At 43.6% G+C, this 21,297-nt stretch overlaps 1 protein-coding gene across 2 annotated transcripts in view; it reads right to left on the bottom strand.

Moving 5' to 3' along the window:
* OS9 (OS9 endoplasmic reticulum lectin) overlaps positions 1 to 21,297 on the bottom strand; it is a 191,457-nt gene that overhangs the window by 8,017 nt on the left and 162,143 nt on the right. Inside the window, exons 13-14 of one of the 2 annotated variants that reach the window (XM_030196589.1) lie at positions 11,406 to 11,573; positions 10,118 to 10,230 (exon numbers count right to left, since the gene is read on the bottom strand). In XM_030196589.1, coding sequence (XP_030052449.1) covers positions 10,118 to 10,230; positions 11,406 to 11,573 — 281 coding nt within the window. The remainder of the gene's footprint in view (positions 1 to 10,117; positions 10,231 to 11,405; positions 11,574 to 21,297) is intronic. The other variant, XM_030196590.1, reaches the window with a different exon arrangement.

Here is a 21,297-nt window from a genome sequence, read left to right as displayed (position 1 = left end):
TGATGTAACTTTAGTCATAGCTTCTATCATCTTGGTTTCCCCAATTAATCAACATGAAGCTAGGGAATTTAATATTTAAATATATGTTATTACTAACTGTTAAGAATTAATAATTAGCTTTCATGGATTTTTTACACAACTAATAAAACAGATAGCATATATTTCTCTCTTTTACAGTGCTTTCTGAGCACACTACCAAAACCCTTATCACCTCTCACTTAGACTACTGCATTGCAATTTACTTCTCACAGGTCTCCCACTAAGCCATCTCTCTCCCCTTCAATCTGTTCAAAATTCTGCTGCATGACTTATATTCCACCAGTGACGCTATGCTCATATTAGCCCTCTCATCAAGTCACTTCACTGGCTCCCTATCCGTTTTCGCATACAGTTCAAACTCCCCTTATTGACTTGCAAGTGCATTCACTCTGCAGCTCCTCAGTACCTTCTCCACTCTTATCTCTCCCTACCTACCCTCCTACCTGGGAACTCCATTCATTGGGTAACTCTCTCATGTTTCAATCAAATAAACATTGTACATACAGAACAAGATCTACAGTCATCAAGTTCCCTCCTCCCCCTAGTCCCAGGCTCATCTACTATCCTTCCCATAGGTCATAGTAATTGGACACTAAAAGCCTGACTCATCTCTTACAGCCTTTTTTGTAGGATAAGGGGGGGGGGGGGGGGGGGAGGAAGTAATGGGAAACCATGTAGGAAGAAAACTGTGTTAAACAAAATAGTTCACCCGACCATGCTCAAAAGAAGAGCTGGCCCAACCCTCCCTCCCTCCCCCCCAACATGTCCTCCCGAATCACCAGCCGCTTTAACCCCTAGACTGCCCCCCCCTTCTAGGAACTAGGTATACCTCTACCCCTCTAGGTGAACATAGTGGGATCACCCGTCATTAAAAAGCAAATTGCGACCTTGAGGGTGTAGGATCTGGAGATATAAGCCCCAAATGGCGAGGAACCGCTTCTTTCTCTTTGGTGAGAACCGGGATTCCCTTGCCTCCCAGGTCACCAAAAGATGTATTTGGATTCTCCAATGCCAGTAGGCTGGGGGATCTGGTGAAATCCAGTATTGCAAAATACATTTGTGGGCCACTAAACACATCTTGCGGAGAAACAACACTTCATTCTTGTTCCAACCCCTAAACGCACCTGGTAAGTTCTTCCTGTGTCGGTATTCCAGAGAGGCTATAATTTTCCAAATATTTTTAGCTACCATTCATCCTCGCACGAAACCAACCTGAGTCTCATGTACCAGCTTCGGAAGGCCATGATGGGCTGGGAGGAAATACGAGAAGTGGAAGGACAGTGGTCCAGGCTGAAAGAAGCTATAAATAGGGCCACGAACCTTTATGTAAGGAAAGTAAATAAAAGCAAGAGAAAAAGGAAACCGATATGGTTCTCCAAGTGGTTGAGAAAATAAAGGCTAAAGAGTTGGCGTTCCAGAAATACAGAAAAACTCAAGAAAAGGAACACATGGAGGATTACCGGATGAAAATGAAAGAAGCCAAGAGAGAGATACGACTGGCAAAAGCGCAAGCGGAAGAACAAATGGCTAGAAATGTAAAGAGGGGTTACAAAAATTTCTTCAGGTATATTAGTGAAAGGAGAATGACTAAAAAGGGAATTGTGAGACTAAAAGATACTGCGAACCACTATGTGGAAAATGATGAAGAAAAAGCAAATTTGCTAAATAGATACTTTTGTTCTGTTTTCACAGAGGAAAATCCTGGAGAAGGACCGCGATGGACTGGAAATAATACAATTGAAAATGAAATGGATAGAGCACCGTTCACGGAAGAAAGTGTGTATCAACAACTTGAAAAGCTAAAGGTGGACAAAGCCATGGGACCGGACGGGATCCACCCCAGGATATTGAGGGAGCTCAGAGAGGTTTTGGCGGGTCCTCTTAAAGATTTGTTTAATATATCCTTGCAGACGGGAAAGGTTCCGAGGGATTGGAGAACGGCGGAGGTGGTCCCTCTTCACAAAAGTGGTGATAGGGAAGAAGCTAGAAACTACAGGCCGGTAAGCCTCACTTCGGTTATTGGAAAAGTAATGGAAGCGATGCTGAAGGAAAGGATAGTGAATTTTCTGGAAGCCAATAAGTTGCAAGATCCGAGACAACATGGTTTTACCAAAGGGAAATCGTGCCAAACGAATCTCATTGAGTTCTTTGATTGGGTGACAGGAGAATTGAATCAGGGACGAGCTATGGACGTAATCTACTTAGATTTCAGCAAAGCTTTTGACACGGTTCCCCACAGGAGGCTCTTAAATAAACTGGAGGGGCTGAAGATAGGACCTGAAGTGGTGAACTGGATTAGGAACTGTTTGACGGACAGACGCCAGAGGGTGGTGGTGAATGGAATTCGCTCGGAGGAAGGAAAGGTGAGTAGTGGAGTGCCTCAGGGATCGGTGCTGGGGCCGATTCTGTTCAATATATTTATGAGTGATATTGCCGAAGGGTTATAAGGTAAAGTTTGCCTATTTGCGGATGATACTAAGATCTGTAACAGAGTGGACACCCGGGAGGGAGTGGAAAACATGAAAAAGGATCTGAGGAAGCTAAAGAATGGTCTAAGGTTTGGCAATTAAAATTCAATGTGAAGAAATGCAAAGTGATGCACTTAGGGAATAGAAATCCACGGGAGACGTATGTGTTAGGCGGGGAGAGTCTGATAGGTATGGGCGGAGAGAGGGATCTTGGGGTGATAGTATCTGAGGATTTGAAGGCGACGAAACAGTGTGACAAGGCGGTGGCCGTAGCTAGAAGGTTGTTAGGCTGTATGGAGAGAGGTGTGACCAGCCGAAGAAAGGGGGTGTTAATGCCCCTGTATAAGACGTTGGTGAGGCCCCACCTGGAGTATTGTGTTCAGTTTTGGAGGCCGTATCTTGTTAAGGATGTAAAAAGAATTGAAGCGGTGCAAAGAAAAGCTACGAGAATGGTATGGGATTTGCGTTACAAGACGTATGAGGAGAGACTTGCTGAACTAAACATGTATACTCTGGAGGAAAGGAGAAACAGGGGTGATATGATACAGACGTTCAAATATTTGAAAGGTATTAATCCGCAAACGAACCTTTTCCGGAGATGGGAAGGTGGTAGAACGAGAGGACATGAAATGAGATTGAAGGGGGGCAGACTCAAGAAAAATGTCAGGAAGTATTTTTTCACGGAGAGAGTAGTGGATGCTTGGAATGCCCTCCCGCAGGAGGTGGTGGAAATGAAAACGGTAACGGAATTCAAACATGCGTGGGATAAGCATAGAGGAATCCTGTGCCGAAGGACTGGATCCTCAGGAGCTTAGTCAAGATCGGGAGGCGGGGCTGGTGGTTGGGAGGCGGGGATAGTGCTGGGCAGACTTATACGATCTGTGCCAGAGCCGGTGGTGGGCAGCGGGACTGGTGGTTGGGAGGCGGGGATAGTGCTGGGCAGACTTATACGGTCTGTGCCAGAGCCGGTGGTTGGGAGGCGGGGATAGTGCTGGGCAGACTTATACGGTCTGTGCCCTGAAGAGCACAGGTACAAATCAAAGTAGGGTATAAACAAAAAGCAGCAAATATGAGTTATCTTGTTGGGCAGACTGGATGGACCGTGCAGGTCTTTTTCTGCCGTCATCTACTATGTTACTATGACACGTGCCAATCGATTTGCCATTATTTTAGCTAGGAGCTTGACCTCAAAGTTCAATACTGAAATAGGGCGATACGACTCTGCTAACGCTGGATCTCTCCCTGGTTTTGGTATTACAATAATCCGAGCTGTGTTAAGCTGCGAGGGCATCGGCTCAGCCTCAACAAAACATTAAACATATTCGTCAAAGGTAAGACGATCTGCTCTCTCATAAGTTTATAAAATTCCGCCCTAAAACAGTCTACCCCCGGAGCTTTTGAAAGGGAACTCTGCCGTATCACTGTATAGACCTTCTTAGCCATAATAGGTTGATTAAGCAAACCACCATCCACTTGTTGCAAGACCGGCACAGCAATATTATCCAGGTAAAGGTTGCTGGGAAGTCCCCCAACCCCCGGGGCATCGTAAAGTCACTGATAATAACAATAAAATGTATTACATATCTCTTGATCTGTATGGACCCGAATCCCCTGTCTCTTTCGAATAGTCAGAATTCTGGCATGTCCCTTCTTTACCGCTATAAAGCATGACATTACTACTACTACTACTATTTAGCATTTCTATAGCGCTACAAGGCATACACAGCGCTGCACAAACATAGAAGAAAGACAGTCCCTGCTCAAAGAGCTTACAATCTAATAGACAAAAAATAAATAAAGTAAGCAAATCAAATCAATTAATGTGAACGGGAAGGAAGAGAGGAGGGTAGGTGGACGCGAGTGGTTACAAGTGGTTACGAGTCAAAAGCAATGTTAAAGTGGTGGGCTTTCAGTCTAGATTTAAAGGTGGCCAAGGATGGGGCAAGACGTAGGGGCTCAGGAAGTTTATTCCAGGCATAGGGTGCAGCGAGACAGAAGGCGCGAAGTCTGGAGTTGGCAGTAGTGGAGAAGGGAACAGATAAGAAGGATTTATCCATGGAGCGGAGTGCACGGGAAGGGGTGTAGGGAAGGACGAGTGTGGAGTGATACTGGGGAGCAGCAGAGTGAATACATTTATAGGTTAGTAGAAGAAGTTTGAACAGGATGCGAAAACGGATAGGGAGCCAGTGAAGGGTCTTGAGGAGAGGGGTAGTATGAGTAAAGCGACCCTGGCGGAAGATGAGACGGGCAGCAGAGTTTTGAACTGACTGGAGAGGGGAGAGGTGACTAAGTGGGAGGGCAGCAAGAAGCAGATTGCAGTAGTCTAAACGAGAGGTGACAAGGGTGTGGATGAGGGTTTTGGTAGAGTGCTCGGAAAGAAAGGGGCGGATTTTACAGATGTTGTAAAGAAAGAAACGACAGGTCTTGGCGGTCTGCTGGATATGAGCAGAGAAGGAGAGAGAAGAGTCAAAGATGACCCCAAGGTTTCGAGCTGAGGAGACAGGGAGAATGAGAGAGCCATCAACAGAAATAGAAAACGGGGTGAGCGGGGAGGTGGGTTTGGGGGGGAAAATGAGAAGCTCGGTTTTGGTCATATTTAATTTCAGGTGGCGTTGAGACATCCAGGCAGCAATGTCAGACAAGCACGCTGAAACTTTGGTTTGGATGCAAGGTGAGATATCAGGGGTAGAAAGGTAGATTTGGGAGTCATCAGCATAGAGATGGTAGGAAAAGCCATAAGACATAAGGCATCCTCCCTTATTCCCATGTCTATACAGCTTGTACTTGTAATAGATCTGTGATTTAAGGGCCCTCTGATGTATAAGCTCGTTTAATGCCACCTGAAGCTCTAACACCCTCAGCTTAGATAGCGGAGTGCGACTTACCAAACCCCCAACGAGCAACACAAAGCTGATGACTGAGACGAAGGATCTCCCGATCTCTGGCTTTCCTCCTATGGAACGTGTAGCTAATGATTTTGCCCCTCAGCATGGCCTTTGCTGCTTCCCAATAAAGGACAGGGTCCATCTCATGCTCCACATTATGGGCTTTATAATCCTTCCAACAGTTAAGAAGTGTGGCCTGAAAAGCCTGATCTCTATATAATTCCGTTGGAAATACCCAACACCGTCCCTGCCCCGAAGGCCCAGTCAGTACACACTTCATCTCTACCAGGCATGGTCCGAGATCACATAGGATCCAATATCTGCTTTAACTACTGACCCAAAAAACTGTCTTGAAACCAGCAAATAGTCAATATGGGCTTGAGTTGAATGAGCTCGAGACAAGTATGTGAAATTTCTCTCCTGTGGATATAGCACCCGCCAAACATCAATTAAATCTAACTGCTGATACAGATTGGGTAGCCCCCTACCATCATGATAAGCTATTGAACTTGCAGGGCAAGACCTATCTAGCTTGGGATCCATTACTGTATTAAAATCCCCCCCCCCCCCCCCCCACGGTGGCTATTGGCTCACAAGCCATAAGCTGAAACATGATCAATTTATAAAATTGGCAATCATACTGGTTAGGGGCATACACATTCCCTATCAATAACTTCCAATGTGTTATTGTTGCATCACATAAGAGAAATCTGCCTCCTGGGTATATAAAAAGAGGACTAACCGCATTTGCTACCCCCTTCCTAAACAAAATTGCGACCCCCTCCCTTCTTCCCATGAGCTGCCGCTGGACACACACTCTCCCATCCACCATGTTTTAAGTTTGGCATATTCTGAAGCATTCGGATGGGTCTCCTGTAGTAGGGCAATATCAACTCTATGGCGTTGAAGGTGTTGCAGAATTTTTGAGCATTTGATCGGAGAGTTAATTCCCCCTACATTCCAGGTTACTATCTTCAGACCGCACCCCCATCTACAGGACTTACCTTTCCCCCAGGCAATCTTTCCATAAATAAAGAAGGAGGCGCCCCAGCCTACACCCCCTCCAAGTACCTCTTGTAATCCCTGTTAAGTCCATTGCCATCTCAGTTCTCCTCCAGACACATGATAAGGATACCTTCCCAGTTCCCAGCCCTTATCCCATCCCGTCTCCCCCACCCTCCCCTCCCTAATCCCCTCTACCCCCCTGCTACCCCCAATCCCCCTTCTGAACCCTACTTGAGTTCCCTGTATGAACCGTCACATTAAACACCACCCACCACACCTCCCTCTCATCCCAGAAACAACTCGCAGATATAGCAATCTGCCGAAGAACATATAAAGAGAGAAAGAAAAAAAAAGCAAAAAAACTGCTCAAAAGACCCACATTTTAAACTCTTTCAAGATTTGGCTTCTGGCTCCAACATATACCATTATATCATTAAGCGGAAACAGACCACTGCACCATGAAGTCTGATAGCACTCGACAGTCTCACCTTGTAAATCCTTTTGCTCTTTGGCTTCCGGCTCCCCCAGCCATAATTATAGCATTGTTGAGAAGGAAGGAAGAAAAAAAAAAAAAATCCCCCCCCCCCCACATACATGCTGAATATTTCACAGTTTATTCTCTGGCTCCAACCGATATGTAGTCAAAAGCATAAGAACTCTTGGAAATCTCACGTGTTAGCTCCTTTTACAGATTAGTCTCTGGCTCCTTCAGATCTTATTAGGGCCATGAAAGAAAATCGCTCCTATGTATCCAAATGCTCAATAACGCTCCCAGGTCTCGCCCTCTAGACCCTTTCACAGTGTGGCTTGGGGCTCCCCCCGTTTAAAAAAAAAGATCCATATTACGATCAAGCCTCAGACGGGCCTCTTCCACTGCCGATTTATATCTCGGTCTTAAACTCGCCTGCTCTCCCTCACCTCAAGTGGCCATCTTGATTAAGGAGACAAGATTCCCACCTCAAAATCATCGTGCTTCAACAGATTGTAGGAACTCCTGCGCTTGTTCTACCGTGGTGTAAGTCTTTGTTTCAGATTGGTATGTCACCCCTTAGTTTGGCTGGATACTGGAGGGCAAAACAGATTTTAAGGGCGAAAAGTCTCGAACACACCAGTGAGAACCGCCTCCGTTGTACCACTACTGCTGCAGAATAGTCCTGGAAACATAGGATTTTAGTATTATCGTGCCACAGTTCTTGACCGCTCCTTAGAGCTTGTAAGATAGCAGATTTATGTGCAAAGTTAAGGAGGCGGCAAATCACCACTCTCGGTCTCGTTGCAATCTGTTGACGAAGGCCCACCCGATTGGCTCGCTCTACCTGTAGGTCCCCCAAGGAAGTCGAGAGCTTCAGCTGCTTCTTCAGCCAAGTCTCCAGAAACCCTCGCAGATCATTGTCTCCCAGCTCCTCCAGTAAGCCCACAAAGCGCAGGTTATTCCTAAGGGATCTGTTCTCAAGATCCTCAAGCTTCTCCTCGTACCCCGACACCAGTTTTTGCAGGCAGGCTTGTTCCTCCTCCATCTTGGTCACTCTGTCTTCCAGCATCCCATGTTGCTGCTGGTACACCACAAAATTCTTACTAAGCTGTCCCATGTGCTCTTGTAATTGCTCTAGTTTATTACCTATAGGACTGAGTCTTTTATCAAACAGATGTTCCATAGCCCCCATAACCTCCACCACCCAGGCCGAGTCGACCGTGGAAGCGGCTGGCCTTGCCGGGGCCTCCATCTTGCCTTCTCCCATCCGCGATTTCTCCTTCTCTCTTCGCGCCCCCTTCGCAGCCATGAGCTGGGAGAAAAATGGTATCAGGATACGCCGTAGACTTCAGGGTAGCTAATAAGCCCAGAGTAAGTCAATGAAGCAGGTCGAAAACGCTCAAAATCGAGGGATTAGTGGTGAGTTGGCAGAATTGGGGGTTTTAGTGATCACTCCTGAGCATGGCGTCACGTGACCTCTAGGTAAATCTCTTCTATCTGTACCCTTCTCCTCCACTGCTAACTCCAGACTCCGTTCCTTTTATTTTGTTGCACCATATATCTGGAATAGACTCCACGAGCCAGTACATCAGGCTCCATCTCTGGCCGTCTTCAAATCTAGGCTAAAAGCCTACCTTTTTGATGCTGCTTTTAAGTCTTAACACCTACTCACTTGTTCAATACCAACGTCTGTTTTATCATTCCCAACTTAAGAAATTCCCTTATCCTTTATTTGTCCTCTTTTTCTTGATTAGATTGTAAGCTCTGTCAAGCAGAGACTGTCTCTTCATGTTCAAGTGTACAGCGCTGCATACATCTAGTAGCACTACAGAAATGATAAGTAGTAGCAGTAAAATAATCAATATAAGAACTGCTTCAGAAAAGTATATTTTTGTTAAACATCTAGATGCTTTGAAAATGAGCACCTTAAGTTCTATTTACCAAACTTCTTCAGTGTAACCACTGTTCATAATTTGACACCTTAAATTTTTTTTTCCGATTCTATTATATAGACTTGCTCCTATCTTCAGGATCAAGAATCTCCTTATCAAGTATTTTGTTTTGTCACTCTTTTATATTTGTCGGTTTCTATTCTTCTCTAGTTTTCTTTATATCTGTTGCCTTTGTCTCTATGTCTGTCTCTGAGATATGCACACAGTCAATTATTACTCTTATTTTTTTCTCTTCCTAGAACTCTCTTGCACTGGATACCTTCCTCCTTCAAAGACTTCAGTGGCATCTCTTTTCAGGCTCTTCCAGGTAGATATCTTTACTTCTCAGTAAGCACACCTACTATCCTAACTTAAATAAATCAATAAAACAACTTACCTCCTTAATGTGTACATTTCTTTATGTGCCTTTTCAGTTTGGGTTTTAAGTTCTTCTGTGTATTCACTGGCTAACCCAAAGGAATAATTAAATCAAGTCTTCCCTGACTATTTCCCACTTGGAATTTAATATATTTTTCTTTGAGTGTTTTCTCTCTTATAGTTCACACAAAACTAGTTCAGCAAGGTCAAATGCAGAGTCTGACAGCCCCTTAATTGTATATTATATATATAAAAAAATGACATGCAGATTTTTTCTTCCTCTCTCTAGCCATTTCTCCTTATGCATAACTAGATGAACACATGGCACAAGGGTAGAGTTGAAAGAGAATCCACGTGCGTGGAGAACTCAAGAAATCCCACGGAGATACTCAAACAGGGAGGAAAGTGGGAATGAAAACCAGGATTTCCAAAGACAGGACCACAGAAGTAATGAAGTTAAGCAATATTTATTGAAAATCAAAATGACTCAACACAACGTTGTGTTTTGGCCAGAAGGCCTGCATCAGGAGTCTGTGTACTTGGTTTAAAAACTAAGAGTCCAGGAATAGTGGCAATTGATTGTGATAGTCTTTAGAAAGACTGTTGGTGTAAGAATACAGCTAGATCGTGAGCTATTCCTGGACTAAGCAAAAGACTGATGGCAGAACTTCTTAAGAGGGTGGGCTGGGAGAACAGTAGCAGCAGGGGGGCACGACATGCAGATGCGTGTCCTTCCTAGTCCACGACACTGACAATTTCTGTGGCGTTGTAGGTAACCAAGGAGCCTAATTATGTATGGTACGTGGATAGAATTAGTACTATAGGAGACATAATAAATACACCACAGTATCTAGTGTTGTTAGCCAATAGATAAGAGAGATACAGCCCAAAACTTCTATGCTTTTTGCCAGTTACTTGCAATGATTTGGAGCTGCTTACCAATATATTAAAGAAAATTTCTTTTAAGTTCTTGGTATCCTCATCTGAAAGCCAGTGAGTATCATCCTCATCGCCAAAGCCCCCTGTGGTGACAATCTTGATTTCTATTTTTCCTGGAGGCAAAGATGAAAGGAAGAGGTTAATGCAGCATTAGACTGGACAGGTGTTCCCCTTACTGTAAAATGCCTGCTGCCACAGTAAGCACCAATTCAAACTTCGAATGAATGCAGAAATCTTTAATAAGAGGTTATCAATATTAGTAAACATCACCACCCATTATTCTTCTATTTATTGCATATGAACAGTGCTATTAACAGAACTGGTTTAGGGCATCATCTAAATATCAAAATAAAAAAAACAAAACACTATTTAACAAGTATTCTTATTGGCTAAATCAGCATCACATAACTTAAGGAACTGACTTTTTGCCTTCTGTATAGCTGTCTTGATGTGGTAAGTTGGAAGTCCTTGGGACATGGTAAGTAACCTAACAATTGCTAGTGAGAATAACCAGCCTGTTTCAGCTCTTCTGTTTGAGTTTGTAGAATGATTTATTCAGGGCACAGTACGGACCCAGCAGAAGCTACTACATACAGCCACTGAAGTACAAGGCAGAAGGGTAGAGCGACATCTTCTTCTGTTCTTTTCTGTGTGACCTCCCATTCTACTCCTTTCCCAACCAGCTCTCAGCACAAAGCTGCAATACACGAAGCTTTATCTTAGCAATCCATTTCTTGTCGAGTAGCCACTGTGCATAGAACTCGCCCAATATCACAGTCTTAATAAGAGCCACATGCTATGAGGCTCTTCCAGCACTCACTAGGGCTTCTCTCTAGGGGTTATGAATGCTCTCTCAGCAGCAATCCCAGCAGGAGGCAGAACAGAACCCAGAGTAGCAGGCTCTTCTTTTCTCATTACTTCCAAACATTTAAACATCAAACCATAGCACTTTCCTCATACTTGGTCTTACTGCATGGCTATAGGATCGATGGATGGCTACTCTCATGGCCTGTTAGACTGCCTGGAAGTAACATCTATAATACGCTCCACAGTGACACTTTACTAGTAGTGGGGGCAGAGATTAATCCAACAATAATGCCTGATGGATTGTGTATTTTTTATGCAATACTGTTAAGGCTCCAGCTTTTTCCCCGACAGATCGTAAATGGCTACCACAAGACATTACTGGCACATTTCTGACCAATTGCCACTAGCCTGTTTGATTGGATTGTTTAGTGTTCCCTGGACAGTTTGGCTTCTCTCATTTTTGGTCATGATGCAGTCGTACCTTCCGCCTTCAGCCCTTCTTTCTCCAGCAGTTCCTTGACTATGTTCTCCATGTGCCGCAGCTGAGGGTTGTCATTACTCATTTCTCGCACTCTCATCTCCTTCTGTAGTGCACTCCCCGGCTTTATCTTGGTTACCCTGACCTTCACCCGGCTTTCTGAGTCTTCATCTGAGACAGAAAATTAAAGAGTTGCTTAAAAAGAGTTCCATGCACGTCAAATTCCAGGATCTATCGTAACTGTTAAGGATTTAAGCTTATAAATTTGTGTTGCAATTACTACCAGAATTATTACTACTATGCCTCCTGCTAAGTCTTAAAATAATTCTTTGTACTCTTTTAGATGTACAGCATCCAGGACCCCTTCAGCAAATCAGTGCAGAACAGATCTCGTCTTGGTCTGTGCCAAACAAGAACATTAGCTGAGAGGGAAGGTGATTTATATCCAAAAGACAACTTCAATGAAAATTGTTTGTGGTCTGCCAAGAAAATAACTGTCTGCTTCAACTCTCTGAGTTATTTAAATACATAAAGCAGTACAAGAAATATAAAACCTCTGAAAATAATGCAGTGCTTTGAACTGAACGGCACTCAGCTCTCTACCCACACACTAGACCGCAAGATCAAAGACAACACTATATTTTGTATACTTAACTAAACTCAAACTATTTTATAGTCCTTTCATGCACAGGACTGTCCTTCATTCCGAAAATGACATCATACATTTGGTCATTATGTAAACAACTTTGGACAAAGGAACAGAAATTGTGGGGCCTCCACTGAATAATGCCCAAAGGACACGAAGCTTTGAATAATGAGGCACCTTTAGCCTCTGCCACTGCACTGAGAATATATCATCCAAACCACAGTGTGAGATCTACATGTTAGACTGAACACACATCACTCAAGAACAGTTCAGAATGAAGGTTTTTGGAACAGCCTTCCTTATGAGATCAGAAGTATAAGCTCAGTTTTACAGTTTAGGAAGTAACTTAAGAGTTTCTTTTAGGGCTGCACATTTAACGTATTAACATGATTTACGTGTTAAATGTTTTAATGCACGTTAACGGCAGGTCTCCCTTTCTAACCCACAATAATCCAGCATCGCTCCATTTTACAGGTGCACCTGGGCTGCAGAGACTGGCTTGCTGGGTCCCGGGTAAACCCTGCTGCTATGGGAAGAGCTCTCATGGTTGCACAGTGGTGTGGGGAAGACAGAGCCGCATACCTGCAACCTGGAAGTTACCGCAGAGGTATGAGTCCGCGGCATTTTGGGTCCGGGGCAAGACAGGAGAGGCTCTGGGCAGCAGAACTAGGGCCCAGAAGGGCCCATCGGAATGGAAGGCTGCCCTTACTTGTACAGTGCGCTCTCTCTATCTCCTTCTGCCTGCCTCTCCGACCTTGCCTTTAGTGCTGAAAGGCATGCTGCTTCTTTCACCCGCCCGAAGCCTCTCTCTTCCGGGCGGGACATTACAAAGAGAAACTTTGGGTGGGTGAAAGAAGCAGAGTGAAGGCAGCAGCGTCAGTTGTAAGTAGCATGTGGGAATTGCTGCTGGAGAACCTATAAAGAGTCAGATAAATGTTGAAAAAATGTGTGTGTTTGGGGGGGGGGGGGCAGAAACAGGAGAGGAGAGAAATGAGTGTTGTGTGTCAGGGTAACAGGTCTTGCAGCAGAAGGGGAGACAAGGGTGTATGTACAGGGAAAGGAGGCAGCAGGAGAGGAGAAAGGTAGGTACCTGTATGGAGGGGAGGGGGAAGAGGAATGTTCTGTGGGAAGGAGGAATGTGTATGCAATTTTTCATTATATTCTACTACTACTAATCATTCCTATAGCACTACTAGACATATGCAGTGCTGTACACATTATACGTAGGTACTTTCTCTGTTCCTAGAGGGCTCACAATCTAAGTTTTTATACCTGGGGCAACAATGGAGGGTTAAGTGACTTGCCCAAGGTCACAAGGAGCTGCAGTGGGAATTCAACCCAGGTTGCCAGGATCAAAGTCTGCTACACTAACCATTAGGCTACTCCTCCACTGGTTAAAAAAGTTTCCATGCAGTGGGAATTTACTAATATCAAGCCATTCAGGCCAGAGGTATGATTAATCGTGTGATTAAAACTTTTACAATAAATTTTGATTAACATTTTTAATCGTTGCCCACCCCAAGTGAAAAGCATTTTTTGAAGATATTTCTCTCTCAAATACATGGATTTTTTGGCACAATAAGTCTATATGGTCCTTTTACCAAGCTGCGGAAAACGTTGGCCTTAGCACACCCTCACATGGGTTTTTCCTGTGTACGAAGGCCATTTTCCCACAGCTCCGTGATCCACATGCCCGTACTATAGTTACATTATTTCCATTTAATTTTTTCTCAGACATGTTATTCAACCAAATCATCCCTTTTGTTTTCAATGCATTCACTTTTTAATTTATTCATCTTAACATAATTGATATTTTAAACCTATATATATATATATATATATATATATATATATATATATATATATATATATACACACACTTTTAAATTTCATCTGTATGGCTATTCATTATATTTGTCCATATAATTTAGAGAATTATATATTTTTTTATTTTTTCATTATGCACGTATATATTCTATTTTCATGTATATTGATGTTTACAGCATTTATAAATAGCTCTTTATAATTCAAGTTTTTAAATAACGTTTTTATGTGAGGTGTGATGCAATATGGATATGCTGTTGTCCAAAATAGCTGATTTTCAATGTTACACTATACATTAGTCAGGATGATATTTTTATTTAGTACAATAAGCACTCGTATATTACTGCACATTAGATACCTTTTGTTACCCAGCATTATTGTGTATATATACATATGGTCATTACTCACTAGGTTTCTCCATTATCATTTTTGTTCTGCTTATTATGTTTTTAAAATATAGTTTTTTTATTTATATTTCTTCATCATGATTTCTTCACACACATCTTTTCATCTGTTTTATTCACACATTTTTAAGATTTTTTATATATTTCTTTTTTTCTGATTTTATATACTCACTTTTCTTTTTTATTCTTCATTGTTTATTTTTTAATCTTTATTATTTTTTTTCAATTTTCTTCCTTTTATATATTTTTTCCTCAATTATTATTTATTTCAGAATTAGCATACAACGCTATTATCTTTCCACTAGACATCCTTACTAAACTATCATGTGTATCCGGATATAGTAGTTCCCCAGTTCACATTATGTTAGGTGGTATCAACACTCTACATTTGTCCCCTTTTTTATGTACTATATATATTTCAATACACAATATTTTTTTATACATCTTTCTATTTTTTATATATGTTTTTCCTATACTCCATCATTTTTTAAACTTCCAGCTAGCCTATAACGCTCATCACACCTTTTCAACATTTAAATTGACCTTATTTTTCCGTTTCGGTTTTTTATTTTATCCGGTCATAACACCATATCAGCCAACCTGTGGCTCCTCCCACTTTTATTTCCTCCACAATATGCATTACGTCACGCACGTCATTTGTTGACGTCAGCCTTCTCCGTTTTTTACATATTTTTTATAAGCTTTTTACAAGGTTTTAATAGCAGCCATACGAGATGATATGTTTACAAAGTTAGCTCAGCATTCAATCCTCTTTTATTTGGTTTTCAGCACATCATTGATAGGTTCTCCCTGTGAATCATACGTCAATGATGACGTCACCCGCCTCTTTTCCCCGCTATTTTCCTTTCACATAAAGGTATTCATTACACATCAGCTGTTTTCTAGATCGCTTGAGCGACGCTATTTTAAGAGACAAGTCATTCCACAACAGTCTTTTTTAAAGTAAGAATTCATCTTTCACGGATCTGCCTCAGGTTGTGAGAGTTTTCTTAGTTATCTATTTATATTTATTTTTTCCACCTATTAGTATTCGGTTACTGCTTTTTAGTCTCGCAGCGTCCTTGCAAGATTTTCCATTAGTACAGCATGTCCTTCTATCATATTCGTCAGATGCTTCGTATACTAACATCCCACAGTACTACTCCTAGCAATATATACAGTGGGGGAAATAAGTATTTGATCCCTTGCTGATTTTGTAAGTTTGCCCACTGACAAAGACATGAGCAGCCCATAATTGAAGGGTAGGTTATTGGTAACAGTGAGAGATAGCACATCACAAATTAAATCCGGAAAATCACATTGTGGAAAGTATATGAATTTATTTGCATTCTGCAGAGGGAAATAAGTATTTGATCCCCCACCAACCAGTAAGAGATCTGGCCCCTACAGACCAGGTAGATGCTCCAAATCAACTCGTTACCTGCATGACAGACAGCTGTCGGCAATGGTCACCTGTATGAAAGACACCTGTCCACAGACTCAGTGAATCAGTCAGACTCTAACCTCTACAAAATGGCCAAGAGCAAGGAGCTGTCTAAGGATGTCAGGGACAAGATCATACACCTGCACAAGGCTGGAATGGGCTACAAAACCATCAGTAAGACGCTGGGCGAGAAGGAGACAACTGTTGGTGCCATAGTAAGAAAATGGAAGAAGTACAAAATGACTGTCAATCGACAAAGATCTGAGGCTCCACGCAAAATCTCACCTTGTGGGGTATCCTTGATCATGAGGAAGGTTAGAAATCAGCCTACAACTACAAGGGGGGAACTTGTCAATGATCTCAAGGCAACTGGGACCACTGTCACCACGAAAACCATTGGTAACACATTACGACATAACGGATTGCAATCCTGCAGTGCCCGCAAGGTCCCCCTGCTCCGGAAGGCACATGTGACGGCCCGTCTGAAGTTTGCCAGTGAACACCTGGATGATGCCGAGAGTGATTGGGAGAAGGTGCTGTGGTCAGATGAGACAAAAATTGAGCTCTTTGGCATGAACTCAACTCGCCGTGTTTGGAGGAAGAGAAATGCTGCCTATGACCCAAAGAACACCGTCCCCACTGTCAAGCATGGAGGTGGAAATGTTATGTTTTGGGGGTGTTTCTCTGCTAAGGGCACAGGACTACTTCACCGCATCAATGGGAGAATGGATGGGGCCATGTACCGTACAATTCTGAGTGACAACCTCCTTCCCTCCGCCAGGGCCTTAAAAATGGGTCGTGGCTGGGTCTTCCAGCACGACAATGACCCAAAACATACAGCCAAGGCAACAAAGGAGTGGCTCAGGAAGAAGCACATTAGGGTCATGGAGTGGCCTAGCCAGTCACCAGACCTTAATCCCATTGAAAACTTATGGAGGGAGCTGAAGCTGCGAGTTGCCAAGCGACAGCCCAGAACTCTTAATGATTTAGAGATGATCTGCAAAGAGGAGTGGACCAAAATTCCTCCTGACATGTGTGCAAACCTCATCATCAACTACAGAAGACGTCTGACCGCTGTGCTTGCCAACAAGGGTTTTGCCACCAAGTATTAGGTCTTGTTTGCCAGAGGGATTAAATACTTATTTCCCTCTGCAGAATGCAAATAAATTCATATACTTTCCACAATGTGATTTTCCGGATTTAATTTGTGATGTGCTATCTCTCACTGTTACCAATAACCTACCCTTCAATTATGGGCTGCTCATGTCTTTGTCAGTGGGCAAACTTACAAAATCAGCAAGGGATCAAATACTTATTTCCCCCACTGTATATATATTTCTTTCCCCCTCTCTTAGCCTCTAGAGCCATCTTGTTGGCCCAACGATGTCCTCTGCAGGAATCAGACTGCATACCTCATACTGCGTGACTGCACCTTTTTTATCCTCGTTTACCCTGTCATGTCCGTTACTTTGCCTCCTTGATGTTTGCCATTCTGACAACACATCTTATTTCTTTATTTTCTCTATATTTTTTTCTAATTAACCCCTTCTTTTTCTGTTATTATTTGTCCTTTTTATATATTTTTTTACCATATTGCACTACTTGTCATTTCATCACTTCTTCATTTTATTATGCACCTATTTATGCCTCTGTTTTCACTTGTACCTTCTTTGTGATACCGTGTAGCATTCATGGTTTCTTTTTTTCACAGACCACCACGATCCATCATTTCTGGAGTAAGAAGAAGGTATTGATTGGAACTTGGTTTTTGAACAATTTTTGGTTTTACCATAAGTGTGCATAATATATTTATATACACCTTTGATAGTTTTACCCCTGACGCAGCCTGAGGGCGAAACGTGGCCACGTCGGGTATTGTTCCAATAAACCTTTTTGACCTTATTCTGCTTTTCTGTTTGTTTATCTTTTAAAAATAAATGGTAGAACATTAATGGCACTGGCAGCTGCAACCCCAACATGAAGGCCTCTGATTGTGTTTCTTGAACATCTTTGGTAAGGTCCTGCCGCTGTAGAGATGTGATGTAGTGTCGAAGTTGGTTATGGGCAAATTGATGTGCATCCGGCAAATCATGAGCCCTTTGCAGCTCCACAAATGATTTCACACTTCCCTCCTCTGTGTTTTTTTTAATTTGTACCCCGCGCTTTCCCACTCATGGCAGGCTCAATACGGCTTACATATTATATACAGGTACTTATTTGTACCTGGGGCAATGGAGGGTTAAGTGACTTCCCCAGAGTCACAAGGAGCTGCCTGTGCCCCAAGTGGGAATCGAACTCAGTTCCTCAGGACCAGAGTAACCACTAGACCACTCCTCCACTCTTTCTCAGCCCAGGCACGGAACCCAGAGTTACCTTGACCAGGAAGAAAGTCTGGGTTATCGCATATGGATAAGTAAGGGGACACCTTTGAGGAAAAATGAAAGCGCTGGCATATCCCACTGCCACACTGCTCTTGTGGATTTCAGGAATCCGAAGTCCGCCAAAGCACCCCTTGGCAACTTATTGAAGGTGTGCAGCACATGACTAACGTAGATCCCCGGAAGCAAGCTAGTTTCAAGTGATGTGGCAGAGAATGATCCAGGACAACAGATCTAGAGTTGCCACTACTGAACTCAGAATCTGGAGATAATTGCAGGCTTGGGGAGCAGATAAAAGAAAACTTAGCAAACTTCTTCAGCTGGAAGAGCAACTTCTCCACCCTCTCCTGAGTCAAAAGGACCTTTCAACTTCTGTGCTGAAAATGGGCCCCCAAGCTATTTGAGGATCCAAGATGGCATTAGACTGCACTTGATGTAGTTCACTATCCAAGACCTTCTACTACCTGAATCACTTGAGTGGCAGACTGACAACCTGAATCAGCCATTGGTGGGAACATCCTAATTCTCTCCTTGTGAAGGAAAGTCGCCACCTCCATAAACTTTGAGAAAGTTTTTGGTACTGTGACAAGACCAAGGGAACAGCCTAGAACTGGAAGTGCTTTCCTAGCATGCAAAACCACAAAAACAAAGTTTCTATCTGAAACACCTACAGTGAAGAATGACCCCTTTGAGGCTGAGAATAGGCTGATGGGTCCAGACCTCTTCAGTACCACATAAAAAACTGACTAGCAGCCTAAATTCTGCTCCACCAACAAAACTGAAGTAATGGCCCCTAACAAGAGCATCCTTTCCAGGAGCAATTTCACCACTACCCTGCAGGGGGATGCCATAAAGGAATCAGAAATTGGGGAAGCTAAATGTGCATGTCTGATCTGAACCACATCAGGTATAGATGGTCCAAAGTCATATGGGTCTAATCCAGATAAAGAACCTCCCTTCTCCTTCACGGAACTACCAGAGTGAGTCTGCAGACCTCCACTGGGAGCCATGGGCTCCTCCTGAAGTGGATCCCATACCTTCTTTTGATTTGCGGGCACCGCTAAGGGCTGGAGTTTTGAAAATTTACCCAAAGCATAGGAGGACTGCTTCCCTCACTTATAACACCTCTTCTCCTTAAGATGGGATGGACTTGACGGCTTCTTAGAAAGCAAGAGATATATATCCTCTGGAAGGCTCTGGAGCCTGGTCTCCCATAGATCCTTAATTAGATTGTCACATTCTTCACCTAACAGCAACCTGACATGAAATGAGATCTGGCCGAGCCGCGTTTTGGTGGCCAAGTCAGCCAATCAGATACAAAATCACAGCCACCACTACTGCAGCTATGGAGCACAAAGTCACCTGTAGAAACCACTTAGATATATCAAATAAGGTTGAAATATAAAATAAAAAGGTATTAGCAAGGAAAGCCACCCCAGATCAAGCGGGCCTTCTCTGGGCTCTCCAGCCACTGCTGAATCTAATTCAGCAGGGCATAGGTCACATAACCTCTACAGACTAAACACCTAGTGCACTGGAAGAAAAAACATTTGCTTTAAAAGCACATTGACCTTTCTGTCTTGCGAGTCCTTGACAGTCAGAACCCCTTCCTTATGGTTAGCTGTCTTCAAAGTCACTGTGATAATAAAGATGTCTCATTTGTGGGAGATGAAACAAAACTCCGAATATTCTAGAGGAAGGGGGGCAGAACACCCCCGTCACCCTGGTTCTCTTCAGTACTGCCTCTGGAGCCTTCTACTTCAAAAGAATCATCCCGTGGATGGCCTCACAGAAAAGAAGAGCCTTAGAAGGTTCCGCATATCTTCCAGGATGGTGTCTCTGTTCAATATCTTCTCCTCCAAAGACTCCACAGAGAGAAAGTCACCTATACAATGAAGGAAGCGAGCACTTCCTCCACCTAGAGAAAGGCTACTAAGAGGACTGTCACTCCCATTGTCTTGGGCAGCAGCAGCCCAGCTCTCTTTTGGAGATGAAGTCAGGCCCAAAGACCATGTCCAAAGCCTCTTGTGAAAGCCTGAACCTCTTGCACCTGCAGCCCCCCCCCCCCCCCCCCGGGACCAGCTTGGTAAAGATCTACACAGCCATAAAGGCTCTCTGGAGGCACAGAATGAGATCCTGAAAAGAACTGTGGCTACAGGACAAGAAATCATCTGATACAGGGAGACCACTCTCCCTCCTCCTTCTTGGGAACAAGCTCAAGTAACCCCTAACCCCCTTTCTCCCCTCAGCTGTTGGTTCAGCACCAGCTAAGCATTGGAAAAACCTGGCCCACGTGTAAAATGGCCTGGGGAAGAACCATACGTTTAACCTAATCCACAGTTTTCCTGTGACCCCGGGGGAGGGGGGGTTTGAAACCATGCCATGCTCATTCTAGCTTACCATGGTGCCTCCGTCACAATCAGGGCAAAAGAAGCCAGCTGCAGTACTAACACATCGGCTTCCACAGGCCCTGCAATGTCGCCTCTGGTAACAAGTTTCCTCTCTCGCTCACCTTCATGTCCTGTCCCCCCCCCCCCACCCCCACCCCAGAACTGCCACTGACTCAATTGCCACTCTGCTACCCTTGGTCCTTTTTTCATCTTTTGTTTTCATAAGTTTTTTTTAGTATGAGCAATAAGCCTTGGACCCTGCACAGGAAGGGAGCTCTAAGGCATAAGAGGGCAGGGGAGGTGGGGGGCACACTGGCTAGGGACCAGAAACCTTACTTTCTTCTCATACCCCTGAGCTGACAGGAGTTACCCGAGACAGCTATATGCCAGGTCAGACTTCATCTCGGCAATGTCCCACAACCTGCTGTGCTGGAAACCTAGTCACAATTAGGAAAAGTTCTCCAAGCTAATCTGTGAGAGCTCCTGAACATAATAGGGTCTGCTAAACTCAGGAAAAGGCCTGCAGGCTAAGCCTCAAGGAGACTAGTCAAATGTTCTGTTGCACCAGTCTGAGATATGCCACCAAGTGCTGGAGGAGATAATGGCATTCCAGAGCTACACTGTTCCCTGTACTAGTGATGTTGTCAGTGGAAAAGCTATGTTTTATGTCTCTATCTGCTGGCAGGGTGGCATAAGGCCATGTGTCTTGACCTGTCTAGCAGGATAAGGAAATGTAGATTGCATTTTACTGATTAAAAATATACACAAAGCAGAAGCCGAGAGAAGAGCATACTCCAAAACTATTTGTC

The sequence above is a fragment of the Microcaecilia unicolor genome, chromosome 3 (assembly GCF_901765095.1).
Source record: "Microcaecilia unicolor chromosome 3, aMicUni1.1, whole genome shotgun sequence".
In the NCBI taxonomy this organism is placed as follows: Eukaryota; Metazoa; Chordata; class Amphibia; order Gymnophiona; family Siphonopidae; genus Microcaecilia; species Microcaecilia unicolor.
This window is presented reverse-complemented; position numbering and strand designations above follow the sequence as displayed.